General features: G+C 34.9%; 1 protein-coding gene across 2 annotated transcripts in view; it reads right to left on the reverse strand.

Moving 5' to 3' along the window:
* Positions 1-21,692, reverse strand: part of DMD (dystrophin) — a gene marked incomplete at both ends in the record, with an annotated part of 2,101,015 nt that overhangs the window by 805,660 nt on the left and 1,273,663 nt on the right. For both annotated transcript variants that reach the window (XM_080719244.1, XM_080719243.1), the window contains one exon: positions 7,007-7,171. In XM_080719244.1, the coding sequence (XP_080575370.1) occupies positions 7,007-7,171 (165 nt within the window). The remainder of the gene's footprint in view (positions 1-7,006; positions 7,172-21,692) is intronic.

Below are 21,692 nucleotides of genomic sequence, written 5' to 3' on the forward strand. Positions count from 1 at the left end.
ATCTTAGCATTCAATTATCATTTGTGAAATCTGAAATCAACATATTTTCTGTCTAAATTGAGAGTACATTTGAAAATCAAAATTCAAAGGCATGCCTTCTAGTAGGCTGACTGATGGGAAAGGGCTGTGATTATGCCTAATTTTCACCCTCTACATCACGATCTCATTGATTATGTTTCTCAGCTTGCTAAGGGTTCTGTGAGGTGATTTTCAAGATGAATATTGCTATTTGCAGGATTTCCTGAATAGGAATATTTCGGGAGTAAATTGCACAAACCAAGCGATGTGCAGTCAATTTTCACTCCAGCATAAACAATGTATTAGAACAGAGCCCTTAAGGCTTTTTTTATTTGGGTTTCATTACACAGCTAGCTGCATTTCATCAATAAGCATGAAGTGCCAAGCAGGCAAAACTGAGGCTCGCAGAGGGTATTACATATATTTTTTCTAACAGGTGTTCAGAATTTGACCAGAGAAAACAAATGAACTGAATGGCAGGGCCTGAGGTCCTTTGCTTCAGAGGTCACCATGGCCACCAAAGCCAAATAAAATTTCTTTAAATCTAGAAAATGGAGCCAGGGGCTGTTTATACATTTATTTTCCTTATATTAATTCATTCCTATGATTTTTTAAAAAGGCAGTTTATCTGTGCTAAAAAAATGGGCATGCCCTCAAAACTGTTTAAATGCTTTATTTTGTTTTTTTTGATAAAGTTTAGCAGAGAAGATTCCATTTTTGCATGTTTTTAATTGAAAAATAAGTTTAATTTCTTTAAGCAGAGAGCTACAGAGGGTTATAAAGACTAAAATCCCATACCTTAAAGCAGAAGAATTTTGTAGTCTTAATAAATCATTTATTAGACAGGGAGTAGAGATAGCAGCTGGACAAAGATGTATAAAGAACCAGGTAAGTTATTAAATTATTCACCCAGGCCAGTATTTTCTGATTACAAGCTAGGTGCATGAGAATTATTGGGAGAAACTTTCAAGTTATAATATATATGATTTTATGTTCCTTTTTTTTTTGCCTTGGATACAGTCACAGGCAAAAAATAATTCTGAAGGATTATTTTTAAAATCAGCATGCCAGGACTTCCGGGAAGATGGCGACCGAGAAAAGCGGGGCTTAAGAGCCCCGCTAACAACAAATCTCCATTACCACAAAATCAGCGCCTTTCATAGCCAGAAAACACCATCACCAGTGAAACAAAAAATCACCAGGCTCCAGAGAGAAAGCGGACTGAGAACAGAGCCACAGAGGAGATACACCGGCCTCGTGCCCGAGGACGCGGCAGACGCGGCAGCAGCGCCATACTGCCGGAGGCACCAGCGAATTCACGGGACGGCTACAGCAAGCCGAGGTGAGCCACTGCGGAACAGCTAGGCGGGATTTCTCCGCGCAGAGAGCATCTAAAGCTCCCAGTGGCGGAGCTCAGCACACGCTGCAGGGATTCAGAGTAGAAATCAAAATCAAGAAGAAAAACGCCAGCCCCATAGCCGAGGGCGTAGCAGCGGCGCCATATTGCCACCGGAGGCAGCAGCAGCGAATTCAGCGAGGCCAGTACAGCTACATCTGCGTACTCAAGAACAGTGAGTCAAATTGCGGGCCACAGAGGAGAAATCCCAGTACTGTACTCCCTGGGACTTGACCCAGTGGAGGAGGGGCGGTGGCAGAGATATCACACCATAGGAGAACGCCCAACCTGGCACCCCCCACAGTCTAAAACAGCCTCTATCGACTCTCTGGGTCCGAGACTCTGTGATAAAACCCAGTAAAGGAGTAGTGGGGTCTGAGATACTACTGACTCGAGATCCAGAACACCTTAAGCGAAGTCATAGTGACCCAAGGGAAGAACCCAGAGAAGGCACAAACATCGGAAATCATGGGAAAGAGGAAAAATACTGGAGCAATAAATGCCCACAACGCCACAACATCAGAACCCGATAAAACTGAAAATCAGAGATTTCTAGAAGATCAAATCAGGAAAATAACTGTAGAAATAATAGAGGTGCTTCGAAAAGAACTCAGAGAGAGCCAAAAAGAGATAAAGGATGCAATTAATGAAGTAAAGGCCTCAATTCAAAGCACAAACAACCGATTAGAACACATGGAGAACAGAATCTCGCTCTTAGAAGATGAGCAATCCAAAAATGAACACACAGTTTCTAATCTAGAAAAAAATATCCGACAGCAGGAATCTGATATTGAAGAAATATGGGCCCATTTTAAGAGAGCTAACCTAAGAATAATTGGAATAGAGGAGGGAAAAGAAAGTGAAACCAAAGGGATCAACAATCTCTTCAAGGAAGTAATAGCAGAAAATTTTCCAGACATAGAGCAAGAGGTCGATACACAGGTCCAGGAAACTTATAGAACTCCCTTTAGACAGGATCGGAGAAGAGGATCCCCACGCCACATAATTGTCAAAATGACCAATGTGGAAGCCAAGCAGAGAATCTTAAAGGCAACAAAAGCAAAGGGCCAAGTGACATTCAGAGGCAAACCAATTAGAATCACTCCAGACTTCCCAAACCAAGTCATGAGAGCCAGAAGGGCTTGGAGTAACATATTCCAAACTCTGAAAGAAAACAACTTCCAGCCAAAAATTTCCTACCCAGCAAAACTTTCTATCAAATTAGATGGAGAAATAAGAAGCTTCCATGACAAACAGAAACTGAAGGAATTTATGTCTTCAAAACCAGCACTACAGAAAATACTCAAAGAGATTAACTACAAAGAAGAAATAGGTAACACACACCAGAACCAGAGAAACAAGAGTTTCCATCCAACAGACAATTAAGATTGGTTATCTGTGGAGATTCATTATTTATGTTAGTCTTTTACCTATCTCTAAATGGTATTGTTTACCTTTATTGTTGTTAATTTTTAGGATTTCTAGTTTGAATATTAATATACCTTCAGATATAGCAATTGGAAATATTTTATCCCATTCTATTAGTAACTGTTAACTCTGTTTACATTGTCTTTGGATATACAATTTTTTTATTTTTTTATTTTTTAGGGAGTCTGTATACTCTTCTGTTGCCTGTGTCATTGAAATCATAACCAAGAAATCAATGCCAATTTCAATGTTGTGAGGTTTTATGACCCAGATTTTCTCCTAAAAGTTTATAGTCTTAAGATTTATATTTAGGTCTATTATCTATTTTGAGTTAATATTTGTATATGGGATTAGGTAAGGGTCCAATTTTATTCTTTTCCATGTAATTATTATTTTTTAACAATATTTAGTTAAAAGATTATCATTTCCACCACCAAATGTTCGTGGAAACCTTGTCAAAAATAACTTGACAATATAGGGAAGAATTTAGCTCTAGGCTTTTATTTAACTCCAATGGTTTATATATCTGCCTTTAGAATAGTACTACACTGTTTCAATTATTGTAGCTTTATATGGTTTGAAATCAGAAAATATATATCTGCTAGCTTTGTTCTTTTTCAAGATCGTTTTGGGTACCTAGACTCCATATTCCATATTAGGATAGATTTTTTTCTGAAAAATAAATACATAAATATATGATAGTTTCACCTAAAAAATAGAAAAAAAATATTCTCTGGTAAGAAAGAAAGCAAAAAGAAATATTGAAACGTTATCTTTAAGTCATCAAAAGCTTGGTATCAGACAAATGAAACTGTTATGTGAGATTATCATTTTTAATTTTAGATAAATTGCCATAATACTAGATGTCAACTACTAAGCCAAGCATGGGAGGGAGGGATAGGGAGAGAATGGGGTGGGGATTGGGTGGGGGTTGACTGGGAAAAATGTGCATGTATGTCTACAAAAGTATGTATCCTACTATGATGTATGAATACAGTGCACCAAATATAAATTAAAAAAAAAATAAAATAAAATCAGCATGCCAGAAGTAAAAAACTCAGAATATGCCCAGAGATCCAAAGCCAATGAGTTTTCAGAAAGGGCAAAAGCAGCTGCCTCTCCCCTCTGTGATTTGGAACACATTATAGGAGGAAAGTATCATAACACTCTGAAACTATGTACAACAGTCAGAATGGTGGTTTGCAGCTTAAGAAAATTCATTAACACACCTAAGAATGTTTTGAATTCCAAATTGTAGACACCCATTTGGAAAAACACCTATGGGCTGTGGACAAAGATGTAATGTGGGTTTTCAACATTTAAGAAGTATTCTGGCCGGGCGTGGTGGCGCACGCTTGTAATCCCTGCACTTGGGAGGCGGAGACAGGAGGATCGCGCAGGTTCGAAGCCAGCCGCCCGCGCTGGCTTAGGAGACCCTGTTTCCAAATAAAAATGTAAAAATAGGTCTGGGAGTGTAGCCGAGAGGTAGAAGGGCTTCCAGGAACCCCAGTACCACCAAAAAAAAAAAAAAAGTATTCTGGGGAACACAAAAACTACAGTTACTTTGCTTGAGTCAAAGGATCTATTAGTGTCAGGAGAAGCTTTTATCCTGTCTCTTAAATATATTCCACAAATGAAGATAGTGAGCACTAAGTATATATTTCATTATTGTAATGAAGTGGCACTTTTTTTTTGGTGGTACTGGGGTTCCTGGAAGCCCTTCTACCTCCGGGCTACACTCCCAGACCTCTTTTTACATTTTATATTTGGAAACAGGGTCTCCTAAGCCAGCGCACGCGGCTGGCTTCGAACCTGCGCGATCCTCCTGTCTCTGCCTCCCAAGCGCGGGGATTACAAGCGTGCACCACCACGCCCGGAGAAGTGGCACATTTTAATGAAATATTATATTTAATAGAGGAATAGGCTATTACCTGTGAGTTGCACAAAGCCACTCCTGGTTGTGAGGAAAGAGTTTATGACCTTTCCTCTTAAAGACACTAAATCAAGGACTTCAAGAATATACTGATTCAGGATAATTGAAAATCTGGTTGATGTTTTTGTATACTGGGCCAAGTAACTGTATTTTCTTGTTGTGATTATTAAGTAAAGAAAGATCAGTATTAATTCGATGTGGGTACACTGGTGAATAAGAGTTAGTCAAATATCTTTGAGGACACTATGTACTGTCTAAGTGGAGATACTAAAGAGCTCCTAGAACTCATGGCTTCTCTAAATTGATTACTGGGACAATGTATGATTCAAGTGCAGGTTGACTAGAGCATCAGAAGCCATGTCTTGGTGTCAGACCTCCAATGCACCATTAATGCATAGGCTATGTTGTTACTTGTCCTATACAGTTTTTCAAGCTAAAAATTTTATTTCCAAATAAAGGCTATTGTTACTAATGAGTTTGATGGTCAGACTAAATCCAGGAGAACACCATTTATTGAGCAGGCTAAAATTTGCACTCCACTGGTGAAATGATATTTACCTATGATTTACACCTTGTCACCTGTCTTTAAGGGGTTAACTATCAGAAAGGTAGATATAGAAATCAAGAAGAAAGTGAAAGAAATGAAACACACATTGAAAATAAAATAATTTTAGCTGGAGCACACCTCTCTGTCTTTGTCTTATTCACATTAAAACACAACTTTTCCAAACATTTAAGATAAGAATTTTAGATATGAATCAATTTTTTGTGGTATTTGGAATTGAACCCAGAGCCACTCTACCACTGATCTGTATGCCCATCCATTTTAGTTGTCATTTTTCTTGTTGCAGTACTGGGGTTGGAACCCAGGAACATTCTACCTCTGAGCTACACCCCAACTCCTATTTTTTATTCTTTATTTTGAAAAAAGGTCTCATCAAGATGCAGAAGACCTCACTAAGTTGCTGAGGTTGTCTGTGAACAGCGATCCTCCTGTCTCAGCCTCCCAAATGCTGGGATTACAACCGTGCATCACAACATCCAGCTTTTAGTTGTCATTTTGAAACAGGGTCTTAATAAGTAGCCAAAGCTGGCCTTGAACTTAAACTTTTGGTCTTTTTGTCTCGGCTTTTTAGATAAAGGAATCTACAAATATGTAAAATGCAATTAAAGCAGGAATATAAAATGGATTATAATGACTTATATGATGCAGACAGTCTAGTAATGTGAGTTAATGAAGATATTTCTACTAAATAAAAGATACTAGTCAAAAAGTAATAGTTACTACTGAGTTTATAAAAATGATGATAGAGTCTCTGCTTGACCAAACTTCAGTCAGGATTCATAAACTTCTCATAGGCCTATTTGTGTACTTTCTTTTAAAATCCAGTTGTAACAAAGAACTGAAAAATCAGTTTGGCAAGGGCCCTTCCCTTTCATATCAGATCATCCTCAATATGTGCTCACCCTCCATATGTAATGGGTTCTTTATCCTCTATCATCCCCCGAATGATGTCTGATCATCTTAGCTTTTCTTCAGCAAGAATGTCATTAGGTTGGGTTAGCCAGAATCTCCTCTAATTTCTGATTTTCCTCTTAGTCATTTTTTTTTGTGGTACTGATGGTGGAAAACAGGGGCGTTTCTACCTCCGGGCTACACCCTCAGAACTTTTTCTTATACTTTATTTGGAAACAGGGTCTCACTAAGTTGCTGAGAGCCTCACACTGGCTTCAAACCTGTGTGATACTCCTGTCTCAGCCTCCCAAGCACTGGGATTACAAGCTTGTGTCACCACGCCTGGATCCTCTTAATCATTTTAACACACTGGTCCCCACCCTGATCCTGGGCTACAAATTCCTACTTTCCCATGATATATTCAGAATTTAGTCCAATCTCACTCTTCTCCTACAAAATCGTATTACAGCAGTGCATGTACTCATCATGATGTCCTCAATAAAGTGCTCCTTAAAATATATCCTTTCCTTGTCTACTTGTCACCTCTTCTCCTATAAAATCTTCTCTTGCCTTTGAGTTCTTCAAAGGCGGAGATTTGAAACAAAGTTTCATGTATCTTCCATTAAAAATGGCTTTGAATAAAACCTACTTTACTACCAAGAGTTAAGTAGTTGTGGAGCTTCAGATCCCAGCATCTTGCCTGCACAGTAACAATACCACCTGGTAAAAATATTCCCATAGTTTAAAAACAATAAGTAAAGCAAAAAGGCCCTACCTTAATGTCAAATGGTCCTGTTTGACTTGGTTGGCTGTAAATTTCCAACTGGTTCCTAATAGGAGAGAGCCACAAAAGCAGATGATCCAACTGCTCTTCAAGCTGCCCAAGGTCTTTTATGTGAGCCTCAAGTTCTCCTTGTTTTTCAGGTAAAGTTCTAGAAACCTGAAGGAAAAACAATTTTAAAAGGTAAATGAGAGACTTCAGAGAAATCGCAACCGAGGGAACAGCACATATCAGTCCCACTGACACTCGATTCCTATCACCATGAAAACAGCATCTTGACAAAAGGAAGAAACCAATATAAATTTTAACATAGCACTGAGAATTGAAAGGTGGTGGAAACAAAGCTAGAAGGCAGATTCAAGAGCAGAAAAGTACCCCACCCACCTCTGGCTGTGGCTGTGGGGGCCATGGTAGTGCCATCTAGGCTCACAGTGCTGGGACTTGCTAGCATTGTGGCCTTCAGAGACCCCAGTTTAAAAAAAAAAAAAAAAGCCAACCACTTGAAATGAAGTACGCGGCTACAGCTCATTAGAACTGTAAGTGGTCTGCTCATCCTGCATAGACCCCAGCAATGACTTGTAGCAGTGGCAGCGTAGTTTACTGCAAAGATTCAGAACAGTGCTCAACAACACTATAATTGAACCAGCTGACTTTTTTATTCTTTATTTTTGGAAACAAGGTCTCACTGAGTTGCAAAAGGTCTCACTAAGTAGCTGAGGCTGTCCATGAACTGCAATCCTCCCGTCTCAGCCTCCCAAATGCTGGAATTACAAGTTGTATACCATCATGCCTGGCAGGTCCCTTTTGAGAGCCCAGAGAACCAGGCTTACAGCTGGAAAGGTGCCGGTGGTACTCGGTGACGGCATAGAGAGAGATACCAGGCTAGGGTCACATTCTTTGAAGGAGACCAAAAAGTGGGGCTATGAACTGACATCATTACTATAAGTTACAGAGCAAATGAGAGATTAAAAAAGATATTACCACTGACGGTGTGGAAATCCAGAGGATTTTCAGAAACTACTTCTAAAAACTATAACCAAATGGAAAATGTAAAAGAAATTGTCAATTTTCTAGACACATATAACCTTCCTAAATTGAACAAAGAAGCTATAGAAAATTTAAACTGACCAGTAGAAATAAAAGAAATTGAAGTAAGAAAGCAATAGTCTACTATCGAACAAAAGCCCAGGATCAGATGAATCTCAGGTTTTAGGATAGCCTCAGCAAGTAGTGAGACTCTCATCAAGCTAGCGAGACCCTGTTTCAAAATAAAATTTTTTTAAAAAAGAGCTGGAAGTGTAATTTGGAGGTAGAATACCCCTGAATTCAATCCATAGTACCAAAAATGAAAAGAAAATAAAATTTGAGGCTAGCTTTTGTATTTTATTGAGACCTTTTATCAAAATAAATTAACTAAAAGAGCTAGAGATGAAGATCGGTAGTAGTGTGTGTATGGGTTTAATATGAAAATAAATAAATAAAATAAATATAACATTTGGATTCAAGTAAACTATAACAGAAGGACTATAGATTACATTTATTAAGGGTTTAGTATATATCAAGCATCATACTTGAAAGTTAAATATTTATTGCCTTATTTAATATAACCAGTGATACTCTGATCTAAGTACTATTTATAATCTCAACTTTATGCAAAGATAATGACATATGGGTTGAAAAACAGTAAGCAGTTTGATATAGCTTTGTACATGATGGAGTCTAGGATTAAGCTGCTTGGATTTAAATCTGGTTCTAGCTAGATTTGGCCTAATAATTTAGCCAAACTTTTTCTTTCAATGCTCTTTTTATAGAATAGGGACAATTAGAGTCCCTGTCTTGTATACTATTACTGTAAAGACTAAGTTAATCCTGCAAATAATTTAGAGCAGTACTTGGCATGATAGTGAACGATAGAGTCATTTGATGTTACTCAGGCTCATGTGTAAATAAAGAGCCATGATTAGCAAGAGGAAAAGTACTTTTCTTTAGAGTACCAAGAGTTAAAATCATTTTCCAAGAATAAAAAATGTAAACTTGTAATAGCAACTTCTCATGTTATTATAACTCATAATATTACATTATAATATGTATGTTATGAACATATACATTATATAAAATTATATTATGCTATGAATAATGGAGAACATTATAAAAGTAACTAGATAAGCATACCAATATACTAACATATAATTTACCAGATATGTATACCAATATACTAAACACTGCCACATATGTTGGAAGAGTTTTTTCTTTAAAAAGAACTCTCTAATGAACATTATAGTCTTTAACTGGACCAAAGAAATGTGAGATAAAGAAGAAAAGCGTTCACAGACAAAATCAGCAACCAATGAATTTATAGGAGTATGAATATTACACAAATGTTTTCATTTGTAAATACTATGTACACTGAAACATAATGTAAATACACATATTGTATAAAATTGATTGAATATATGAGTTAAGGGTTAACCCCCAGCCTGGGCTGAAGCAGGTCAGCCTGGAACTGACTTTAGTCTCCCAAGCATTGTATCCTTGAAAATACGAATGTTCAGATGAATGGGAAGTGTCAGGCCTGTGTTTATTGTGTGTAATTGTACCTGTACTGGGGTACCATGAGTTGGAACATAGGTTTTGAATCTATGTGACTAAAATGGCGCCAAAGATTGATGGGAAATGGCGGTGGTGGCTTCTGTTTAAGATGACCTGTACATATTTTGGCTAATCTCTGGTAACCTTTCACTGTGTAAGCAAAGGTACAAAAGAAGCATACTGCTCAGGTACCCTGGAATGTTTGTACACAATTAATTAATTAATCACAATGCTGTAACTAATTTTCTTGACTTGCATTTTATGACAAAGTTGAGTAAATTAGTATATACACTGAATAGACCCAGTCTATTTGTGTTTCATGAATTCAAATCTTTAACTATAATTATGGTATTGAATTTGTATTGTGTGTGTATGTATGGTATGTGTGTGTTATATGTTATGTATGTGTATGTGTGTGTGTGTGTTATGTGGTATGTGTGTGTATATGTGTGTGTGTGAGAGAGAGGGAGTGAGAGAGAAAGAGGAAATATAGCACAAATGTAATTCTATGTCTGTAATATATAATCTAATAATCTCCTCAATTTATTTTCTGGCACTTAAAAGGGGGTAACTAAACATTTTATTTTTATATGATCATTTTCTACTCACAAGTACATGTAAAAAGCATTTTACAGCTTCAACTAACAGCATCTAAAAGCCTCTAGATTCTGAAGCTACTGGAGATAATAGCCATCATATTTTCCTAAAATCTCTAAAATTGAGCGATGAACTTATTTTTATCTGATCACAAAATAGTTTTCATTTCACTTATACTTCCTATGCAAGCACAGAAATTAGAATAGTATTTAACTGAGGTTGCTGGTTTCCTTCTCACCCTTCCAACCTATTCCTCCCTTATGATGGAGGTAGAATAATTTCTGACAGATGACAGAGCAATAAATTAGATTTGACTAATACCTAGAATAATAAAATCAGGACTTATGAGACTAACTTTTCAGTTTAATTGTGATGAGGCATTGGGTATATACTCACAATAGGCCTTGTGCTTCCCAACATCCAAACATGTATTCCCACATTGTTTGTTATTTACATTGACCTCCCTTGCTGACCTCTGACATCTATATGCTGTGTTTCTATACATAATAGACCTTTATTTAATCTATTGAATTAGAGGAAATTTCCAAATTCAAGTTTAATTTTTTAATGTAAGAATCAGTTTATGTCCAGGGAAGTCAATTACATAGAAATGCAAATTGTACCCTCAAGTTAAACAGCTTTAATTAACAGTCAAAATATTAGTAAACAGAATAATATAAAATCCCAAAGCATCTGTGTGACTAAGAAACCCATAGGCAAATTCAAAGTACAAGTAACAAATTACACACAAAAGTTGTGACTCATATCTCAGGTAAGAAACTAATTTTCCTAACACTTTTTCCTAACATTTTTCCTAAAAAAATTCCTGCAAATGAATAAGAAAAAGGCTAACAACCCAAAAGAAAATTGGAAAAAAGATAAAGATAGATCATAGAAAAAATAAATGGATTTTAACCACATGAAAAGAAATGTGGCCTTGGCCATAATGAGAGAAATGAAAACTACAACTTCAACGATTGTACTCGCAAAAATCCAACTCCCAAAACACACTATGCTTTGCAAGCTGTGAGAAAATACATACTCTTCTACATGACTGGTGAGATGTAGATATTACTGCAACCCTTGTGGAAAAAAAAAGTTTGGTAATGTTAAATGAATGTAAACATTAACACTGACCCAGGACATTGACTTCTAGGAATTTATTTCTGGAAGTACAATCCAAGCTTGGTGAAGAAGGGCAGATCGTAGCCATGGTAGTAGATTTTAAGGTCATATGTTTTCTTTCATATGCTGAAGCTAGAGAATAATTGAAGGAGAAAGCCTGGCGGAGTGAGAGAGGTGTTCTAGTGGAAGGTAGCAGGGGTTGGGGAGGACAATTATAAAGAAAATATTTTCATTTATATTATGACCATATGTGAGAATACCAATATCAGTCTCAGTATCATGTATAGGAAAGGAGAGGGAATCGGGAGGGAGCCAGGGGGAAGTTCACCAAGTACTGCTTACATGTCACTATCACTGAACTACAATAAGTATATGTTAAAAATTTTTATCAATGTACATACTATCATTTTTGCAAAATAATTCAGTTAATCATAAAGAGGAAAAGTGCTAACTTTTGTTTTTACCACAAAATATGGGTGAGGAATAACACTTTATATATTCTAATTATGAATTGTTATTCTTGGGCTATATCAAGGCATTAGTCAAAAAGGTTCTAGCTATTTTCCTATGACAATTAATTACACTTAGTAAATGGTGGTGGGAGGAAATAGAAACCTTCTAACACATAACTTTTCATGCTTTTCTTCCTCATCAAAAGAGTATTTAGGGCTGGGAGTGGTGGCACACGTTTTTAATCCCCGCGCTTGGGAGGCTGAGTCAGGAGGATCGCATAGGTTTGAAGCCAGTCTCAGCTGGCTTAAGAGACCCTGTTTCCAAATGAAAAATATATATATATATATAAAATAGGTCTAGGAGTGTAGCCCGGAGATAGAAGACCCCTGGGTTCCATCCCCAGTACCACACACACACACGCACGCACTGACGCACACACACACACACACACACACACACACACACACACACACACAGTATCTAGGTACTGATGAATTGTTTTACACAAACCATAAAAAAACATGTGAATCATTTATAATGTGGAAAAACAGTACATTCTGCATCATTTTCTGTGTTTTAAAATAGTTTACTTTTGTATTTACTACATTGCATCCTCAAAATATAAACACTAACACTTTACTAGTAAAATGCATTAGAAATTCTTCCTAATATTTTTTCAAGTATTATAAAGTCATGTTCTTCATACAAAATGATCCCTGTGGTGAATGAAAACAATTAAACACATTTAGTTCTCTTATGTGTTAATTTAGTATCTAACCAAATCTTGACCTAATTTCACACAAGATTAGCTTTCTCATTCTTTCATTTTCTGAATGTTATTTCAAATATGTAGCAGTTTTAATATTAAGACAGAAGTGTTTCTTTTAAAAATAAAAATATATTCACTTCATACCTTACACAAAAATATTCTAGAGAAGTTAAAATATTAGAAAAAAGGATAATAACAAAATAATAATATGTTAGGGTGGGGAGACCTTTAAAATATAATATTAAAAACATTAAATATGGTAATTGTATAGTTCATATAGAAGTCAAAGTCAATAAGAAAAATTAAAACAAATGACAATTGGAAATATTTGCAGCATCTATCAGACAAAATGTAATAGTATACTATATAAAAAGTTATCTCAACTAATGAAAAAGGTAAAGAATCTAATAAAAATAGATAAAATTTAAAAATGCAAACAAATATTAAGCAAGAAAAAAATTCCAAACGCTAAGTAATAAATAAAATGCACATCAAAACAGCAATTATATGCTACCATTTGCCTATTATTTTGGCTTCCAGAACAGGTGTTTTACAAGGTTGTAAAAAATAAGAAATCTTATGATGTTTGTAAAAGCACAAATTATTATTATTTTATGTGCTTTTACTGATGCATTATAGTCTCAAATCATGATATAAATCATATTGACAATGACATACATGCATAAAGCACTTGGTGGCCCACCATTTCCCAATTTTTCCCATCCCAATATAAGAAAAATCTCAGTTGAGCCAGGGAGAAGGTTTAAGGGAAGAGGAGGAGAAAGACTGAGGTTTATTAATGGGAATATACTATCATTAAATATATATACATAATATGAAATTTATTTTATTTTTAAAGAATAATTTGATACTTAAAACAAGACTTCTACCCTGAGAACTAGAAATATTACTGAGAAATTTAGGAAAAACTAAACAAATAGAAAAATATATGTTGTTCGTGGACAAGAAGATCTAATATTACAGAGATATCAGTTCTTTCAAATAAATTATAAATTCAATGAAACCCCAATCAAAACTGCAGCAGGTAATTTTTAATAGAAACTGATATGACAATTCTAAGATTTATACAGAAATGCAAAGGACCAAGAATACCCAAGGAAATAATAAAGAACAAATTTAAAAAATGTTTGCAACCAGATAACAATGTTTATTATAATTATATCTGTTTGGTATTGATTTGAGAACAAATAAACCACAAATAGTAACTTAATTTATGATAATGGTGTCATTTTAACTAAGTGGAGAGAGGATGCTTTTTTCAATAAATAGTACTGAGCTAACTGACTATTCATTTGAAAATAATGAATTTTGACTCATACAACACACACACACACACACACACACACACGTATAGATTATTTGTAGAATAATGTAAAAGGCAAAACAATAAAACCTCCAAAAGAAATGATTTCAGGATAAGTGATTATTTCTTAAGCAATACATAGAAAATATTAGCTATAAGGAAAAGGTAAGGGGGATTTCATTCATCAAGAAACAGTATATAGAATGAGTCAAATAATTGTGTATATGTGTATAATATATGAATGATAAAGTTATAAAACTGATACAAACAAAAGAGAACTAAATAATGTATATTTATGTTCATGTTTTAGAATAAAAAAGAAAGAAACAATGCTAAGCCAGGTGTGGTGGCATATGCTTATAATCCCAGTACTTGGGAGGCTGAGACAGGAAGGATCACAGGTTCATGGCCAGCCTCAGCTACTTAGTGAGGCCCTCTGCAACTTAGTGAGACCCTGTTTCAAAATAAAGAATAAAAAATAGGGCTAGGGGTGTAAATCGAAGGGAGAATGCCTCTGGGTTCAATATCAAGTACCACAAAAATAAATAAATAAATAAATAAATAGAAACAATGTTAAGGGAAAAAAGCAGGCCTATGTTGGAAGAAGATATTCACATTGCATATATTCAACAAAGAACTTGTATACAAAGAATTCCTGTTTCTATAATAAAAGAAACTGATTTATAAATGGACCAATAATTCGTACAAGGAATTCACATAAGTGAATATAAAAATGGCACTTATCATCAGGGTATCAAAACACAATGTAATACCTAATTCATATCTGCCAGAGATATTAAAAAAAAAGGTTGATGTGGAACAACTGGAATTTTCCTATACTGTTCTGCAGGAGAATTGTACAACTACTATACTGGAAAACTATTTTGTGCTAATTCCAAAGTCAAATATATATATTTTACCCCCAAGTATATTAAAATGCCACAAAGAACACATATAACATTATTCATGATAATTCTATATTAGATACAACTAAAATGTTCATTAACAGAATGGATAAACTTTGGCATATTCACACAATAAAAGATGGTGCAGAGAATAGTAAACATGCATATGTACCAGTATAGAATAATCTCACAAAGATACTGTTAAACAGGAGAAACCAGACAGAAAGGCATGTAATAGATGATTTCTTTTTTTCCTTTTTTGGTGGGTCTGGGGATGGAACCCAGGGGCATTCTACCTCTGGGCCACAGCCACAGCCCTATTTTTTATTATTTATTTTGAAACAGTGTCTCACTGAGTTGCAGAGGGCCTCACTAAGTAGCTGAGGCTGTCTGCAAACCTCGATCCTCCAGTCTTAGCCTCCTGAATTCTGGGATTACATGCATGTGCCACCACATCCAGCTGATTTCTTTATATTAAGTTCAAAAGAGCCAAAGGCAATCTAGGTATTGAAGTAAAAGGAAGGCATACTTTAAAAGGTGGTGACTGGGGAGTGGTTCATAACTGTGAAGGAGCATGAAAACTATTCTTGAGATAATGTTCTAGTTTTTAAATTTTTTTTAAATTAAATGATACATAAAACACAAAAATTATGCATATTAATGGGATATGGTGTTTTAATTAGATATCAGTGGTAGTAGCATAGGGATGCTACTTTTATAAAATCAATCAACTTCTAATTTTATGACTTGCATACATTTCTATGCATCTCTTATAGGTCAATTTGAATGATTTGATGAAACTACTTTAAAAGCTTTTAACACATTTTCTCCCTTCAACCCACAATTTCCACTTGTATAAATTTTCCTAGGGGAATTGCAGAGGTATAGAGACATAAGATAAGAATGTTCAATTCTATCAAACTAGTGATAAAATGAAACAAAATTTCCTCCAACAGAACAAATTACATTCACACAATGAAATAAATTTAATCCATTTAAATATATATCATGAAAATATTCTATTATATCAAAATATTTATGCCATATTCATTATTTAAAAATAAATTATATGCCACACATATATTTTACTTTTTTCTGCATATTTTACATGTAAATATTGACACATAACAAAGAACAAGACAATATATTCTTAAAAAGTTATATACATATGTATATATATATATATATAAATGAACATAGGCATATAAAAATGCACATCTCTAATCTTCAGACAAATGCAAGTTGAAATCACAAGAGATACACCTCATTCCTGTTAGAATGGCAATAACCAATAAGATTATAACAAGTACTGGCAAAAATTTGGAGAAAAGGAAACCCTTGCAGTTTTTTGGTACGAATGTAAATTACTACAGACATAATGGAGAAGAGTATGGAAGCTCTCCAAAAAATTAAAAATGGAAGTAGCATGTGATACAGAAATCCCACCACTGGGAATATATCCAAAGGAAATGAAGCCAGTATGTCAAAGAGACATCTGCACTCCCATGATTACTATAGCACTATTCATAATCATCAAGAAATGGAAACAACCTAAGCATCCATCAACTGATGAATGGATAAGAAAATGTAGTTCACATAATACAAGACACAATGATTCAGCCATCAAAAATGAAATCCTGTCATTTGTAACAAAATGGATAGAATTGAGGATCATTATGTTAAGAGAAACATAATGATCTACAAGCCAGGCACAGAAAGACAAATATCACATGCTCTCACTCATATGTGAAATATATTGAATCTAATAAAAGTTGATTTTGTGGGAGAAGAATGGATAAACTGTGGCATGGTCTAGGTAGACTCATGAGAGTGGTGATTGCTAGGGGCTGGATAGAGTAGGGAGAATGTTGGTGAGAGGATGATCAATAAGCACTAAATTATGGCTAAATATGAATAAGGCATTCTGGTATGCTATGGCATAGTAGGGTGACTCTACATAATAACAATGGACCATACATTTAAAAAGCCAGAAGAAAGAATTTTTTTATGTTTATAATATAAAGAAATTAAATTTTTTTGGTCAGATAGATCTCTTTAGCCCGATTTAAATATATAATACATACATAGATTGAGCATTATATATTACCCCATTAATGTGTACAATTTTTATTTTGTCTTTTATGTGGATTATATTGAAAATGCAATAAATTTACACAGTGCTTGGTGCCCTCCCACTTCCCCTTCCCCCTCCCAACAATGAGTTGTCCAGGTTGACCATGCTACATTCATGCTTTTACACATATTTGAATGTAGCTTCTCCATTAATCAACCTAGACTTGTTCCTCTCCTACCCTTTCATTCTAGCTCTGCTGAGGTTTCCCCTCCATTATCTGAAATCCATCTGGTATCACCATTACTCCCTAGTTTGGGCATATTAGAAAAAAAATATGTCCCTTCTCTTTTGGTGCTTGACTGATCTCAGTTAACTTAATGTTCTCCAGGTCTTTCCATCTTCTTGTGAATGACATGATTTTGTTCTTCTTTATAGCTGAGTAGAATTCCATTGTGTGTATTTCCCATAATTTTGCAATCCATTCATCTGTTGATGGAAACCTAGGTTGGTTCCATAATTTGGCTATTATGAATTGTGCTGCTTTGAACCTGGGTATGCATATGTTACTGTAGTTCTCTGATTTCAACCCCTTTGGAAAGATACCCAGGAGTGGTAAAGCCAGATCATATGGTGGATCCATTCCCAGTTCTCTAAAGAATCTCCACACTGATCTTGATAGTGGCTGAACTAGTTTGCCCATGTTCCTATACCAACTTAACTTAATAAAACTTAAAATATAAAGTACAGAGCTCCCTTAAAGTTACTAATGTTCTCATATACAACATTTCTAGCTCTGGTGCTTATTTTAGCCCATTTGTAAATGTCCAAATTTATTAGAATAGTCAAATCAGGTATTGCTTGGCAGCTGGACTGGTGAAATTTTATTTGAGTAACACAGGAGTATGAGAGGGTATGGTCTATAGGACTAAGAAATACATACTTAGCTATTGATATACTTTCTGTCATTCACACTGATGTCATGGATTATATTACTGGAAACACAGCATTAGTAACACTAACCTTGTCCATATTAATTAATATTAATTCAATTAATATTTAACTACTGATTATTTGTTCCAACTACTGTCCTAGCTCCTGTATAAAACTTTATTGATTCTTTAGTTAATGGAAGCTGATCATTGAATGATTAGGTATAAACTTTCAATACGAACACTCCTGTATTTTCAAAAATCTAATTAACAGTGTACTGCAATACATGTTAAATTATTTCTTACTACCGACCAAAAATTTTTCTCAAAATTAATAATTTCAATTATTTAATTAATTAAGACCATCATTTTCTTTTGGTAAAAATACTTGTGATATTCAATTATTTAATTTATATAGATTGTTATCTTCTTTTGGGTAAAATATCTGTGGTATAAAATATTTGGAAGGGGGGCTGGGATGTAGCTCAGTGGCAAAGCGCCTGCTTTGCAGGTGTGGCACTCTGGGTTCGATCCCTGGTTCCAAAAAGACTAAAAAAAAAAAAACCCTTTAAACAATAAGATAAAATATTTGGAAGGCAGCTATGCTTACCACTGTGCTGGCAAGGATATCAGAAAACAGGAACGCATCTACACTGTTGGTGGGATTGCAAATTAGTGCAGCTGCTATGGAGATCAGTGTGGGGATTTCTGAAAAAAAATTGAGTGGATCCACCATACAATCCATCTATATCACACTTGGGTATCTCTCCAAAGAGATTGAAATCTGAATATTTTAGTAATATATGCATATTCATGTTTAAATTAGGATAATTCACAATAGCTAAATCATGTAACCAACCTACGTATCTATCAACAAATGAATGGACGACAAAATTATGGGATATGCACACAATGGAATTCTACTCAGCAATAAAGAAGAATAAAATTATGTCATTTGCAGGAAAATGGATGGGCCTGGAGAGCATGTTAAGTCTGATTAACCAGTCACAAAAAATGAAGGGTCATATGTTTTTTCTCATATGCAGAATCTAAGGAGTAATTGAAATACAAGAGGGACTTTAGATAATGGAGGAGAAACACCAGTGGATGTTTTGCAGGGGGAGGGTGGAGTCAATGAAGGTGTAACACTTCCACTAAACTTACATACGATGTGAAATTGCTAATGTCAATCTCAATATCATGTATAGAGGAGGGGAACAAGTGCAGAGGGAGTCAGGGGGAGCCTGCCAAGTACTATGTGCATGTATGTCACTATCGCTTTAAGCGATATAATGATGTGAGATTACAGTGCACCAATAAAAAAAGTATTTAAAAATAAGTAAAAGAAGCTTTGTGGGGAAAAATATCTTGAGAACTCATTTTGCCTCATATGTTCTACAATCTCAATAAATTAAAGCAAGTAGAGAACCAGACTTAGGAGAGCTATATTCCAAAGTATAATGTTCTATTATTTTTTACAACTAGTCTCATGGTAAAATATTCCTAACTAGGTGATAGTTCATCTTCTTTCCCTCTGAGAATTTAATAAAATAATAATTAATATAAAATATAAATATATATTGATAATATATATAACTAAAATGCATTGTAGTCATATACCACCAGACATTGAAAAATTATAAATCCATATACAATTTTACACCTAGCAATCATAAATCACTTTTAGGTTAGTCACCTACCAATGAAATAACCATTGATATTTTACTTTAAATGTAAGTGGATTTCATTTTGAAGATATGTGAAATTTATTTAAAATAGTCATTGATTTACATTTCATATACTGTTTCTAATTATAAGAAAATATAATAGTAAATATTACACTTAAGTGAATAGTGACTTTCTGGGTTCGAATCACAGTATACATTAGCTTTATTGCATAACTAGTTCATTACCACACCTTGATTTTGTTATTGTTTCTAAAGATCTCAAATGTATAATACACAATGAGGTAAATGAACACTTGTAGAAAATTTGAAAGTCAGTAAAATTTGATGTACAATAAATAGGTTTGTAGTCCTTGGAGTGTTCTGTCCTTATTACCACACTAAATCCATATTGGCTTTTCAATAAACCTTGGTGTTCATGAGCAGTATTCTTGTTCATTAATTTCTTAGTTTGCAGGATAAGCAACTAACTTCACAGTTTAAACATCCTTAACAATACACATAGCACATGGAAAATACTTTGTGACTATTCACCTTGACTCACACATATCCTAAAGTTAGTTAGGCAGCCCTGTAATGACTCTCTGAGGCATTAGACAAATGAAGTGAAATGGTGAAACTGACTTGCTCAAACCTCAACAGCTCCTATTTATCTTAAAAAATGGAGGTCATAGAGATTGATGCTCGCCTAACTATCCCCCTACCCACATACTCTTTACCACATAATGTGATTTTGATCACATACTGTTTAAACCCTGAGGACAATAAAACTCATAAAGTTAAAAATGTAATTTTATATGGTATATACACACTTCACAGAATGTGTTCTTGTAAATTAACCCTGTATTTTTATCTCTCCCTTTTTCTCAGCCATACTAACTTTAAAACAACCTCAGCAGCTAAATTGTAGATAGACAAAAGGTCTTACCAAATCTTAGGGAGCACTGCCTTTAAAAAAAATGTATTGGTACTTTGTAATCATGCATCACGATGAAGTTTCCAACAATAGAGGCATATATGCACATAGCATTTGGAGAGCCTCCCCCTGTTCCCACCCCTCTCCCTCCCTGTTCCCACCCCCTGATTGGCATTGATAAATTTGTGTATATGTAAGTCATGTCTCTTGAAGTGTTTCCCTCTTCTAGTCTTCTTCCCCCTTCCTGCCTCCCTCAGTTAGGTTCCCTCCATCAATCCACTAAAGTTTCTCCTCTTTGTTTGATGTTCCTCCTGCATCCCAGTTTCTCCCTAGCTTCTACATATAAGGGAAAACATTCAACATTTTACTTTTTGTGACTGACTAAATTCACTTTGCAAAATATTCTCCAGTTCCACCCATTTCCCTGCAAATGACACAATTTTGTTCTTTATGGCTGAGTAGAATTTCATTCTGTGTATATTCCATAATTTTGTAATCCATTCATTTGTTGATGGACACCTAGGATAGTTCCATAGTTTGGCAGTTATGAATGCTGCTGTTATAAACATAGATATTCATGTATTATTATGGTAGTCTGTTTTCAATTCCTTTGAGGAGATTTCTAGGAATGGTATAGCTGGGGCCATGATCTGTGTAACACTATCCCCAAAGCAGGAATCGTAATAAATTATAATACTTTGATACTTATTAAGTTAGTCTTTGAGGTATAAGTAATCGAATTAAAAATAATCTTATCCCTAAGCCAGGCATGGTGGCACATGCTTGTAATCCCAGCATTTGGGAGGCTGAGACCAGAGGATTGTGGTTCATGGACAGCCTCAGCTACTTAGTGAGGCCCTCCGTAACTTAGAGAGACCTTGTTTCAAATTAAAGAACAAAAAATAGAACAGGTGGTGTAGCTCAGAGGACAAATGCCCCTGTGTTCCATTCCCAGACCCGCAAAAAAGATAATAATCTTATCTTTACTTTAATATAAATAAAAAGAAAAATATACTACATGATCACATATCTTATTTTAGAAATTCCACTTGAGGAACAATTTAACTTACTAGAAAATAAAATTGTCCAAATAATGTAAATACATGCACAAGTTAAAAAAGTAAACTAAAACTAATTAATTATCTAAATATTACTTTCAAATTAAATTAATTGAAATTAAATACAATAAAAATAATTTCCTTAGTTGCTTTTACTCACAATATTAATCTTCAGAAGCCATACAGAGCCAGGTATGATGGTGCAAGCCTATAAACCCAGTACTCAGGACACTGAGACAGGAGAATCCTAGGTTCA

Source organism: Muscardinus avellanarius (assembly GCF_963383645.1).
Source record: "Muscardinus avellanarius genome assembly, chromosome: X".
NCBI classification, from domain to species: Eukaryota; Metazoa; Chordata; class Mammalia; order Rodentia; family Gliridae; genus Muscardinus; species Muscardinus avellanarius.